Source organism: Sesamum indicum, linkage group LG10 (genome assembly GCF_000512975.1).
Source record: "Sesamum indicum cultivar Zhongzhi No. 13 linkage group LG10, S_indicum_v1.0, whole genome shotgun sequence".
NCBI lineage: Eukaryota > Viridiplantae > Streptophyta > Magnoliopsida > Lamiales > Pedaliaceae > Sesamum > Sesamum indicum.
In genome coordinates this window covers 5,190,843-5,205,291 of record NC_026154.1, presented here as the reverse complement: position 1 = coordinate 5,205,291, position 14,449 = coordinate 5,190,843, and the positions used below count along the sequence as shown (strand labels likewise).

General features: G+C 34.2%; 1 protein-coding gene across 1 annotated transcript; it reads right to left on the bottom strand.

Moving 5' to 3' along the window:
- LOC105171972 lies at positions 7,643-12,415 on the bottom strand. Its single transcript, XM_011093273.2, has 7 exons — positions 12,247-12,415; positions 11,981-12,128; positions 11,179-11,348; positions 10,807-11,080; positions 10,531-10,706; positions 8,344-8,481; positions 7,643-7,810 (listed from the first exon to the last, which is right to left on the bottom strand). Exons 1-7 carry the CDS (start codon positions 12,269-12,271, stop codon positions 7,785-7,787), a joined length of 957 nt encoding a protein of 318 aa, XP_011091575.1. The 5' UTR covers positions 12,272-12,415; the 3' UTR covers positions 7,643-7,784.

Here is a 14,449-nt window from a genome sequence, read left to right as displayed (position 1 = left end):
AGACAAGTTTGGTCCTTGTTTAATTTAAAATATAACAAAAAATATACTTTAATTTTATGCAATTTCGCAGCTTGTTTTTATACATACTATTTGTGCAAATCTTGTACATGTTTACATTTCATGAACTTTGTTCTCACGGATGGTCATTTAATGCAGGTTACCCTAGGTTGTGTTAGGCTGGATCATGGACAAGAGTAGCACAACTCTAAAATACATTTGCTTCTTCAAATTAATTTGTTGTCTTAATTAGAACAATTGAATATTTTCTTGTTGTATGTTTTTGATAAAGTATCGAGAGTTTAGAGTTGATTGATGCACATTCATTGCATTCATATACAATATACGTTCACTTTCTTTTTTGTCAAATAGTTCCTAGATGTTGTCACAATATTGTCTCTTTCATATTTAGTGTTTATCAATTTACTTGCCCAAATTTTTTATACTACTCTGAGCTTATTTTGGAGTTCCCATTCTATGGAGAAATTGAAAGGTTAAAATTTTGATTATCTTTATTGTATTTGTAAGAATTTGGGAGCATTTAAGCAATTGAAGTCTAACGAGCATTAATTTCATTACAAGTTATATTAGTTTACAATTGAAATACTTTTCAGAAACTTTTTTTGAATCCCTTCATAATATGTGCTATTACAATTATTTGTAATCTAAATGAAAGTTGCCATGACATAACAATGTATGGTTAACATATATAAGCCCTAGTTGGTGTGCAATTTTAGTTCCACAATATAAGAGGTTATGCAATACTGATCTCATGCTTATCGAAATAGCTGAAAATAGTCCCATAATGTAATTATGTTATGTAAAAAATATCCTACTGTTAAGTTTCAGACAAAAAAGTGTTATTTTTTGCACGTGGCCGATAACTTTAACTAAATTGGGAAGAAACAGGCAAATTAGTAATTTTAGCCAACACCATAAGTGGATTTTGGAATAATGGTCATGCACTTTTGCCAAACTAATTTATGCTATCAAAGCAACAATCGTAAAAGTATTAAAAGCCAAGAGTTACAAACGACACAAAGTAAAGGCATTGCTTTTCAACATACATATTCTTTACTTTGTCATTCAACATTGGAATTTCATATTCCGTACGATTTTATAGAGTGCAATAAGGTTCCAAGCAACTTTTACATGCAACATTGTGTCATAATTAATACACAAAAATAATAGAATATGGAAGACAATTAATAATTAACAAATGCACTTTTTTCAATAATGTGCATGCATATAGATAATTTATAATGTGATCAAAAGCTTCGTATTGATATACATCATCAATCTACCTTACATGTTTCTGTGTCCTAGATTTTGGATCAAGAATTTCATATGCTACACATATCAAATTAACATGCTCCATATAAAAAATGTCTAAATATTTTATCAATTATGCATAGTTGTTTTTGTTAGTTTTGCTATCAATAATCAAAAGTGTTACTTTGAATAACTGTATAATTTATGCAATTATTTACGGAAGATATGATTCCATGTTTGTAGGATCATATTTACCATTACACATTATTTATCTAATTATTTTTTTTAAGCTTAGGATGTTGGAGAGAAAGTACGAGCATTCTTTAAAGAATAGAAGAACAATATTCTATCAAGTTGTAACAATTCGCTCATGGGAGAATGTTATTTAGGCATTTCAGGAGAAATATCTAATCCGAAGATAAACATAACATGTTCCACAATATATTTCAGGTAAAAAAGCTATGGATCTATTGGTAATTTGAAATATTGCAATTTTAGTTTTGTACATATGTAGGTTGGCAAGTTTAGTTATGTAAGAATTCATTTTGGCAATTTTATCCTGTAATTTTAAGAATTTCGCACATTGAAAGTAAAAATGGTCAAAAATTGCTAAAATGTTTGAAACTGTGCACATAACGTGCATGTCATGTGTACTTTTTCATTCATTTATTTTATTAATGTGTGAAAAATTTTAAAGTTACTAGACAAAATTGCCTTAAATGAATTCACATAACTAAAAATTGTCACCCCCTATATTAACAGAACCATAATTGAAAATTTTCTATTAGTAATTTAATGTCAGATTCAGGAAAAGTATTCCCTCTACACTATAAAAAAATGTGTACCTTGGAGCGGGTTTAGGAACGAATTTTTTTTTGGAAGAAGAAATTACTAACTAGAGATGAATTGGATTTGGAACGGGAACATTCCATTGTAATAGACGTTGTTCCTACATTTGGGATGGGTGGACTACTACCTTTCCTAATTAGTAATGGCTTATGTACCACTTATTCATATACTGTTCATAAATACTATCTAAAATTAGAATTTGTTTCTTTGGAACACGTTTTTCTACTTGGAACGGTTTTTATTTTAATTTTTGTACAGATTTTGGAACAACCATTGTAACACGGTCTATGTCCGAGTGATATATTTTGGACTAGGCTTCGGAATATACTTTGGAATTGTTTTGTCCTTCATTCGGAATAAATATTGGAACTATTGGATTGATGTTGTATAATGTGTTTTGGGATGGTTTTTGCACTTTCATTTCCCACTAGATTTATTATATTTTTTGGAACGATTCTAAGCTATATACCCATTAATTTTGTAACGATTTTTATTTTATTTAAATACATGCACAAATCGTGCAAAAGCCCGTTCCGAATTTATATTTTTGTTAATTGTTTTTAATTTTGAAATATAATTTTATAATAATAATTAATTAGTAAAATTAATTATTTTATTTAAATTTAATTAACTAAATTTTGAAATATGAAATGCAATTTACATTAAAAAACAGAACAGATACTATGTTAATACATAAATTGTACATTTACAGAATATATAAAAAAAAAACCCTAATCTACTCCTTGGTATAGCTGCAGCAAGCCGAACCTCGTTTGCTAGCTACATTGGTCTGGTCAACTGAGCCTTGGCGAAGGCAAAACTCTTCTGAATGAACTTTTCTGTCCACATATGGAAGACCCAAAACATGCACTCATCGTCATAATTCCACTAGTACGTCATTTGGAATATCACAGAAAAAGAAAAAAACTATTAAAATATTAAGAAAATTAATTATATGATAATATAAGCTTTCAAAAAAATACCTTTAAACTCTCGAACTACGTCCTGGAGAAGGGGGCCTACCACTAGACATGATTAATAAAACAATAGTAATATTAATTTTTGAATCACAGAAAATTCATGTAATTACAGAATTTACACAAATATTCATAAAATTACACAAAATTATAGAAAAATAAGAAAAAAAATAGAAAAATAATTAACAAATTAAACAAATAATTTTGTTAATAAACTGAAAATAGAACAAATTTTTAATAAATAGAGAAAAGGCAAATTATAAAAAAAACCTCACATAATTATGGAAAAATGCATTGTTTACAATAATCAAGTTTGTTTTCATTATAAGTACTATATTTTATACATTTTCTAAGTCCAAACAAATTCACTAAAATGTGTACCAATCCAAATAATTTTCTAAATTTTACTATTTTCTGAAATTTCATAAATAACATGAAAATACAAAAACTTAATAATATATGCAAAAATAAAATTACTCTAGAAAATCAAAATAGCTCAAACTAAGTTACCCCTCTCCCACATCAGCGGATCATACAATTCGTATCTTTGCTCGAGTCTCCTAATATCTATCCAAAAAAAGCACAGTCTCATTAACCACTCTTCTTGGATCTTGGTCAACACCCTCCATCCTCTATTTTTCCCTATTATGCCATAAAGCCTAACATAGAACAAGAAACATTTCTTTGTCCTCCTCACTTAGTTGACTCACAATATTTGACAACCATGTTGCTGCCCGACCACCCAATCAGAAATTAGCTGCTAAGGATGATTTGAAAATGTCCATACCAACTTGGCGAACAAACAATCCAACAATATGTGTTTTAAAGATTCCACTTTAGCCCCACACAATATGCAAAGAGTATCCACCTCTGAACATCATTTGGACCTAAAACAGAAATGCCAAGTTTGGACCTAACGCGAGGGAGAATTGGCAAAGCCCACATACGTTTCCAGAAACTCTTGCACCCGTCAGCTAACAAGGGAAGAGAAGTTGAAGTTGATGCCACAGCTCGATCCTCTAACTCCCCAATAGTATTATATGCACTTATGACCGAAAAGAGACCCTTTTTACATGGCTCCCATATTAATCGAGAGCTAACTGTTGAATCCACAGCTGTTGGGTCCACACATCCAGCACGGAGCACATCCCTCGCCTCAAGTGTACTCCTCCAGGTAAGAGATGGCCTCGACCCCATTGGAGCTACCTAAAAAGAACATTGAGGGAACTATCTAGCTCTCAGAACCCGATTTAAGTGTGCATTCAATTGTGATAGAAGACGCCATCCTTGTTTAGCCAACAATGCAAGATTAAAGTACTTCAAACGTCGGAAGCCCAACCTCCCCACATCCATTGATCTGCACATCTTACGCCAAGCTACCCAATGCACTCATTTTTCACCTTGTGAGTGCCACCATAAATCCCCCATTGCTAATTCCAATTCTCGGCTAAGTGATCCGACAACTTGAAACATGACATGGCATACGTTGGCAAGGATTGTATTACCGCTTTAATCAACACTCCTTTCTCAACTTATCATAAGAGCAAGCTATTGCATCCTGCAATTCGTGCCACACACGGTCCTGAATATTGTGGAAAAGAGCACTGCTAGACTTTCCCGCCATCGCAGGTAATCCTAAGGAGCAATCATGAACATGCACTAACCGAACCCCCAACATACTAGCCAATCTCTTCAATTCGTCTTCTACCCTATACCACTAATCACCATGCTAGACTTTGAGAAATTAACCTCTTGCCCTAATGCCCACTCATACATCGTGAAAATTCATTGAACCTCCTCAAATTGTTCATCATTCGCCTTGCAAAATAAGAAGGTGTCATCAACGAACAATAAATGGGAAATAGTTGGTGCTAATGAACTAAACCAACACCCCCTGCACTCTACCTCTCCATAATGATGTGTGTGTGACTCTTTAAATTTACCCTCAATTAGACTTGAGCTTTGTGACCAATAAAATTAATTAAATCTAATTTAATTAATTATTTTTTACTATTCGCATGACCAAAAATGCCTGAAAGAGCCTCTGCAACAGATATAAATAGATATATGGATAATGGGTCTCCTTGATGGATCTTGAGCTCTAGTCTAACGTATCCAAAATGTGTACCATTCAATGTTAACAAGTAAGATGCAAAGGTGACCAATAACATAATTAGATGAAGAAATCTACTCTCAAAGTCTAATCTAAGGAGAATACGTCTAAGGAAAGACCATTCTACCCTGTCATAGGCTTTGCTCATGCCTAAGTTTAAAGTGGTGAACCCACATTTTCATCGATAAAATACTTTAAGATGTTCGTTAAGCTCAAAAGCAAGAAACACATTGTCAGTGATCAGGTGACCACGAATAAAAGCAGACTGACTCGGTGAAACAATAGAATTCATAGTGCCTTTCAACCGATTAGCAATGCATTTAGAGGAAATTTTAATAATAACATTGCACAAGCTAATTGGACGCAACTGAGTGACAAATTTTAGATTACTCCCTTTAGGAATAAGCACATGTGAGTATAGTACATTTTATTCAACAAGATATGGTCAACTAATGTATGTAAGACCTACTCAGTAACATCAGACCCAACTATATCCTGAAATTTTTGAAAGAACAATGGGGACATACTGTTGGACCAGGATATTTAAAAACAGACACACCAAATAGAGCATGCATGACCTCAGGCGCTGTGAAAGGCTCAGTCAACACCTAATTCATCTCCAAAGTGCCCCATGTCGAGACTAGGGAGACTACTTCTGCAATGCATATATTTAGTGGCTAGCGAGATGTGAAGATAATTGTGAAATGCTGCAAGAGCATGTGACGAATGTATTGCTCCTTATGCCTCTACACTCCAACAATGTCTTTTAATCTAGTAATAGTATTATACCATTTCCTAGTTGAAGCTCTGTAATAAAAAAATCTTTGTATTATCGTCCCCATTAGATAGCCAATGCTCTTTACTACGTTATTGCCACCTCATTATTTCCCGCATGGCAATGTCAGTTAGCCTCTCTTTTATATTCCGCAACTCTGGTGTGTGTCAGCATCTAATTGCCGACCCTCAAGTTTAGCATAACTCTCCTCTAACCTTTTGAGTTCCTTATTGGGCTGTTCGAATTCATCCCAATTCCACTGTAGAAGACTTATTCGGCAAGCCTGGATTTTTTTCCATAGTCTAGTATGAGCATCACCCTCCAAAACACAGGACCAATGTCATATTGCAGCCACTTCGCTTTGAATCGAAACTGGGCCTTTCTCTGAATTTGCTGACTCCCTTTTGTCTCCACATCCACAATCATTATTTTATGATTAGAGTTCCATACTGCTCGATGAGACACCATGTCTTTGGGAAATTTACCTAGCCAAGACAGATTAGCGCACGCCCTATCAAGTCTGGCTCTAACAGTCTCCCCATATCTCCACCGGTTACACCATGTAAACCTTGAACCCTAGAAGCCAATATCACTCAAATTATAGTCTTCCCAAGCACGTGAGAAATTGTTTATTTGCCATAGTGGTCTGGGTATACCTGTCTTTTCGTGTTGGAATAAAATCTCATTGAAATCTCTAGCGCACAACCAAAGTCCCCAGTGCCTTCAATTTATCCCATCCTAGATGAATCGACGCCCCATAGAAACCTGTAAACCTCCACCTCGCCCCCAATCCAATTCTGCATCAATATGAAAACAAGGAAATGAGCATAATTAAATCACCGCCTCCTTCCGCCATAAAAGAGCTAGCCCCCTTATTGACGCTCAGGAGGAGCCGCCAAAAAGATCTAATCATTGTTTAACCATTTGAATACAATGGTGACCACATTTCAGTTTCTGATAAGAACACCACCACAGGACTCAGTTCTCAAATTATCTCTCCTCCCGAAACATCGACAGTTCTAGGCCAAGACAATCATATTAGTTGGCAAAGCTGCACCGCTGTCGCCACCGAGTCAGAATCAAATCCATCTGCGATCTCGCCCTCGCCCACCAGAACTAAACGCACGCTTATATCAGCTTATTGTGTATCGATTCTCCCCCCCAGAACCCCTCTTTTCATTTCAGCACCCCTATGCCACGAGTCTCAGCTCCCTTTAGCCCTCTCCCCCTACCCCTCGATGCTCCCTCGTCCCAATCATGAGTGCAATTGGCACTGACATAAACCCCCCAAAATTGGAGTCCATGTTATGCAACGACTCGAAGCTCGGTGAAGATGCATTAGAATTAAGGGAGACTGAAATAAGAGTCGCAGAAAGTTTATTGAAGTTCACCTTTCCTGGGCATATTCCATTTATTTTTTCATATTTGAGATATTAATAATTCAAATTTTTAATTGAAATATTATTTATAATAAATAACATAATTTAAAATAATTGATATTAAATTATTTTTGCAACTCGAAAGTTTATTTTTCTAATATAATTTGGATAAAAGATCATTCTTAATTTAATAGTTCTTTTAGGAGAAAAAAAAACAAAAAAAAATTATGATAATAGAAATTAAATTTAATAAATATGAACAAATTTAGTTGATGGTAAAAGTATGCTACGGTGCAATTCACGGGGCAAATACTAGTTATAATCTTTAAAATGAATACAACCCAATAATTTCTTCTCTCACTTATTTAGATCATGAGATGGACATGTTACGCCTCCCTCTCCGAATCTGGGGGGATCAGACCTCATCCAACAGCTGCGGGAGGGCTGCCTATAAAAGGGACGTATGGGAAACTGATTTCATTTCAAAATTCAAACATATTTGGAGAATTGTGATAGAATGGCAGCATATAATTAATGAATATTTAACGTGATTGTTAAGAAGACATTGAAAAGCTTGGCGATGTTGAGCTTGATTTTTATGCTATTCATGACATTTTTCACAAGATTAGACCCCTTTATGGCAATAAATAAAAGTAATTAACATTAAGTAATAAATGAAGTAGGGAGTACAAATATAAAAATTAATCGGCGCTAATTGGGATATATATATATATATATATATATTACATAATGTAAATTCATAAACTAATAATATTGTAGGGTCACTTTAGATGAATCAAAAAATAAAATGAAATTTTTAAGTCATTCATACTTTGATATATAATGTAAAAATAGATAGTTTAGATGAAAAAAATCATGAAAAGCAGATGGAAATGCCAAATCACACTTTCATGCAAAACTATCGGATAAAAATTCACTAGAAATATCAACTATTTCATCATTTTGAGACGCATGATGCACCTTTCACCGAGATTTCTACTTGTACAGTGCATCGATCCTTAACGAGGAAACCAGTATTAGGATCATTGAAGTCATCAAGCGATATGAAGTGTGACCAACCCCAAGCACTAGCAGAAGATGAAAACCAATGATCAGATGCTGCAAAGTAGAGATACATGCATTAGGATCTAATATCGGCAATAAGTAAATGTTAAGCAATTTGGTCATCAGTATCAAAATTACTAGCCCCACTCCTGAATAAATGGGAACTCTTGTTCTTCAACTTATCCATTTCAAATCTCCTCAATAAGTTTTATATATATTGCATTGAGGCATTCTTAATTGGGAACATGAATTTTATGGATGATAACAGACATTTTCCTTTTAATCGTTCCAAAAACAATGAAAGTATTAACAAGCAATATGATCATATATATAGATTATTAAGTCTGCATTTGGAATTGCTCCTAGAACTTCTCATCATAAATTTCATGTAAATGCCTATTATTAATTATCTGAATTAAATGCAATTTTGGTCCTCTAACTATAGCCATATCCCATTTTAGTCCTTTAACTTGTTAGGGTTTGAATTTGGTCCTCTATGTATTTCAATTGCTCAATCTTGGGACTTTTTTCGCCGGAAAATTACCCAAACCGTCGGAAAATTCCACGTGGACATTTAAATTAGGACTGAGATATAATTGGTCAGTTTTAGCTGACTTGGCAATTTTTCGAATTTAAAAAAAAAAACAAAGAATGACATGGCGACTTTTTCTCCCCTCTTCTCGCTGCATCTTCTCTCTAAATTTCCGACTAATTTTCGATGAATCACCGGACACCAACTATATCAGTCGACTCCCCATCATCAAGCGAACGTTTCACCTCCATCAATTTGAAGTTTCATTGCGATTTAACGCTGGGCTCATAAAGTTACCGACGCGACTTTCCGTTGTGCACTCTCCCAGCCGTCAATACACCGCCGTCCGAACGAATTACCGTTGTGCACTCTCCCAGCCATTTTCATCAAAGTTTTGTGACGCCGCCACCTTTGAACCGCCGTCAATACACCGCCGTCCGAACGAATGACCATTGCGTACCACCACTGTTGGATTCCTCTCATCAAGGCGAGTCGAACGACACCTCTCCCATCCCTTTTCATCAACTCGACGAGATCAGTTCTTTTAAAGTTTCGCGACACCGCCACCTTTGAACTGCCGGATCTCCGCCGTCTAAACGAATCACCGTCGCGGACCACCACCGTTGGACTCCCCGCGCCAAGGCGTTTTCAACGAGACCTCACCCATCAATTTTCATCAGATTTTTTACGAGATCGGAGTCTTCGACCGTCGCCGTCCTTCTCGTCGCCAGCACAGCAAGAGGCCTCCCTTTTCCCTCTTTCTCCACATTTGCCATGTCATTCTTTTTTTATTTTTTAATTTGAAAAATTGCCAAATCATAAAAATGTAAACCAATAAGGTTTCAGCCCCAATTTAAATGGTCCACATAGGCAATTTCCGGCGGGCTAGGATTTTTTCCGGCATAAATAGGACTAAAATTGAGCAATTTAATTAAATAGAGGACCAAAATCAAACCCTAGATAGATAAAGGACTAAAATGGAATGTGGCTATAGTTAGACAACGAAAAATGCATTTAATCCTAATTATCTCATGAATATATCTATACTGCTATTTATTACTATATATATAAAGTTATATATACATGAACTCATGACACATAAAATAACGTAAATCGTCTCTTAAAACACAAAACAAAGAAATAATACATATTCAATATTTTCTCAACTTTTCAGAATCATATTCAATAGATTTCTAATCATTTCAAAGTCTAGACCTGTGGCCTAAAACAAAGACATATTGAAAGTTATTATGCAAGACCACTTTCTTCAACAGTAACCAAGAGAGCTCAGTATTATTACACAACTGAAAAGCAATCAGTTTGACATAATTTAACCATCTGATGATAATACGAATGCATGTGCGGAGGGGTTTATGTCCTAGCAATTTAGAAAAGTACAACATATGTATCTTTGTCAAAGCCATTGCGATGTAGATAATTTGGTGTAGCCAAATGTAATCTGAAGAAAAGTTTTGCCTCGTCATTTAGTTTATCTTGAGCAATGTTTGCTACGAGGAAGAAATTATAATTTAGTCCCCAACATGAGATGAAGTTATTAATCGATTACTTACCATGGCATTTGCTTCTTTTACTATTGAATTGGTTCTTGATGGACAGGCTAAAATTCACCTTGACCTTTTTATCATGAGCAGAGGGAGCAGAAGCTTTAGCATCAATACAGCTAAGATAGACAGATACATTCTTGCCCTTTCCTCCTCCATTTCCTTTTGGATATAGATTAATTGTCCTAAATTTGGAGAAGAAATTTTATTAAAAGTTGGAACAAAATGTAAACTAGTTGTAGCTTATAATTGACAAAAAAAAAAAAAAAAAACAAAATACAGTACCATTTATGATTTCCAGCAATGAATTCTTCAGAAGTCCAAACAAGTCCCAATTTGGAGAATTCGGGAATCTCCCACTTCTGCACGTAAGGGCTTCCACCACTTAGCAGAGATAGGCATTCGATAGTTCGTTCACTTTTGGTAACGAAAACCTCAGCACCAACCACACATATATCATTCATCACGTATCCGTTAGATGGCTCTTTCAAACTCGCTTTAGTGATAAATTTCGGAAAGCCCCATTCATGCTTTAGTGCAGTAAAGCGCCTCTGGCTTCCTTTTCAAGTTTCAACAAAAATACAAAAGTTTCAAGTAGCTAAGTATTAAAAGTATAGAAAATTAAGTAGTGAATACGCTTAGTAAGAAACTAGATACCTCGAACGGACACATAATTATCATGGATTTGATCAAACAATAGGATGTTGAAGACAACATTAAGCTCCCAATCTGCAGGCAAAGAACTTGTACTTGCCATTGCCAAGTACAGGGATACATATCCTCCCCTCCCTTTATTTGAGATACCGTTTGGATAGATGATCAATCTCCTGTATTATCAGTCCACAAACTATTGCCTATGAGACATCTTAAAACAGTCATTGGACTGCAAATTGAACTTTTGTATTAAAGGCAATTTTCATCCACTAAATATAACCAAATCTCATTTTAGCCTTTAACTTTCTAAGGTTCCAAGTTCAATTTTGGGACACTAGTCGCCAGATTTTGAAATGCCACGTCATATCTAGGTGTTATTTTCCGACGTGAACAAAATCCAACGTGTCCCAAAATTGAACATGTTCAAAAGTTAGCAGACCTTTTTGGAATCCTAAGAAGTTAAAGAACTAAAACGGGATACAAAAATTGCCTTTAATCATTAACTTCTAAAATATATGTAACTCATAGTTAGCATCAGTAGCAGACATAACGCTATAAGTAGAGCGATTCTTTTTCCAGAAATACCTAATCGTGTTCTTGATTTTGTAGTCTTCTTTTTCTAATACACTGTAACACTAATATCAACTAGTAATAGTTTATCAATAATTAATCAATGATTTAAAATAACAAACATACTCTTGTAGAATTTAAACTCAACAGAGTCTGAGGTGGATTTGCCACTTTAGATCTAAAAGTCAATGAAGGTTACATAAACAAAATCCAAAGATAACAAAGAGCAATATACCATTTGTGGTCTCCTGCTTGAAATTCCAGAGACTCATACTTCTCATCAGTCCCATCCAAAAGCAACGAAACTGATTCAATCTTGAGCAGAAAGTGCAATGGATGGGCTTCTCTTCTTTCCATTACAACTTCTGGTGAAATTTGGCAATCTTATGGTTGACACACAACAAAGATTAAAACAGTTATAATTAGCAGGGTTTTCTGTTTTTTTTCTTTTTTTTATTGAAAGCATGTTGAAATGCTAAAGATCAACAAAAAAATACATACCATGTGGTGCCGGTGGCTGAGACATTTTTCATCCGGAATTGTATAAGTTTGAACAAAATGGGGTTTCTTGAAATTTATATAGATTCAGATTGCAATATAATAGGCCTCGTCGCTTTCTCTTCCATTCGGTGATAATGAGTTTTTCTTGTTGGAGGGATAATGAGTTTTGGGAACAGCAATCAGTCATTAATTAGCGGGAAAGTTACTGTTTGTCCAAGTTCAGAAGATTTATCAGTACCAATTAATTGTATCATATTATCCATATAATAAATAAATAAATAACGTATTATAATATCATATATCTATTATCTATCTATCTATCTATCTATTAATATATATATTTGATATATTTGAAGGGGTCTTTTGATCCAAATCCTTCAATTTTGTCCAGATCGTGAACTTTTAGAATTTAAAATTTTTTGAATTGTAAAAATACTTAATCGGTAGGTAAATATTAAGATTAGTAATATATATATAGTTGAGCAATATTTTGGAGTTGATAATGCAGGAGATTGATTGTCTATCTAAATGGAAGTAGGAAAGGAAAGGGAGGAGATTATGTATGTGTGAACTTGGTTGTGGTAGACACGAGTTCTTTGCCTACAGATTGGGAGTTTAATGCTATCTTTCACATCTTTCTGTTTGATCAAATACGTGATAATTATGTATCCATTGGAGGTACTTTCTCATTAACTGTATGCACAATTTAATTTTCCCTCATTTTATTTGAAACTTTACTCTCAAATGCTTACTCTGTTGTTTTTGAACTTGAAAAGGAAGCCCGAGGCGCTTTCATGAAATGAAGCCTGAGTGGGGCTTTCCGAAGTTTATGTCAAAATCAAGTTTGAAAGAGCCATCCAATGGATACGTGATGAACGATAATTGTGCGTTTGGAGCTGAGGTTTTCGTTACTAAAAGTGAACGAGTCATCGAATGCCTCTCTATGCTCAGAGCTAAAGGACCCTACTTGAGATTTCCGAATTCTCCAAATAGGGATTAGTTTGGACTTGTGAAGAATTCGTCTGTTGCGATCACAAATGGTACTAATCTTTATAAGTTACAATGAGCGACTCACATGCTTCAAACTGCATTTTCTTTTTGCTTCTGATGAAATTTCCTTCACAAATTTAGGCGAATCAACCTATATCCAAAAGGAGATGAAGGAACCAAGGACTTTCCGTCTCTGTATCTCCATTATGTTGATTGCGAAAGCTCAACTCATGATAAAAAGATCAAGGCAGATTATACCATATGCATCAAGAACCAAATAAAAAATAAACATATCAAGTGCTACGGTGAGTTATCACAATCACTTCATCTCCTATTGGGGAGATACCAAACAATGGCTCAAGATACACTAAAATTTTTCTATTGTCTTCTAACATATTATGTATTGTTTCTTAGTTGTCTTCTGTAGCAGGAAAATTTGTATTGAGTATTATGTGGTCTCTCTTTTGCCAAAAATGGGGTCACTAAATCTTTTGAATTTACTTCTAATGCAAATTTCAGACCTGATGCATTTATCCTTGTCTGGCAGGATCTTACTGGTTTTCATCTGATGGACCTTCTACGGGATGCCTGTTCATGCTGAATGATCCTACTAATAAAGGTTTTATAGTTAAGGATATCTGCATCGTAGAAGTAGAAATCTCAATCATGAAAGATCGTACAAATCTCTCTGCATTATTAATGTTTTGTACGTTGTACAAAGTAGCGTTGTTGAATGCATATCAGAGCTTCAACTTATATGACTTTGCATAATTTGCATGCATGAATTGGCATTTCCACATGCTTTCACTATTTTTTCGTACATTAAAAAAATAGTATTAACGATTAAAACCCAAATGATGATATGATATTTACATATGACCACTGAATTAAAAAAGTACATATTTTTCGCTGAAAATGAAAACACAAACAAATAGGCAGAAGCGAGAATCCCGCTAAGCTTTCGACATATTTTATTTTATTTTTTTTATGTACAAAATAAAGTTAAAAAAATTCCTCCATATAGAAATTGTGCCATACGCGGTTTGACTGCGAGTTGACAATAAAACTACTTTTTTTTATACATTTTTGCTCTCTCTCATATCTAATATATATTATGTCATATATATTTATTAATAATAAAATATTATTTTATATAATAATTATGTTATATTCTATATTTATTAATAATAAAATATTATTTTATATAATAATT

Coding starts and splice junctions, on each gene's coding strand:
- LOC105171972 (XM_011093273.2), bottom strand. CDS start 12,271: ATGTCTCAGCCACCGGCACCACATG. Junction 11,349..11,980: donor CAAGCAGGAGACCACAAATG/GTATATTGCTCT, acceptor CTGATAATACAG/GAGATTGATCATCTATCCAA. Junction 8,482..10,530: donor TAAAAGAAGCAAATGCCATG/GTAAGTAATCGA, acceptor TCTACTTTGCAG/CATCTGATCATTGGTTTTCA.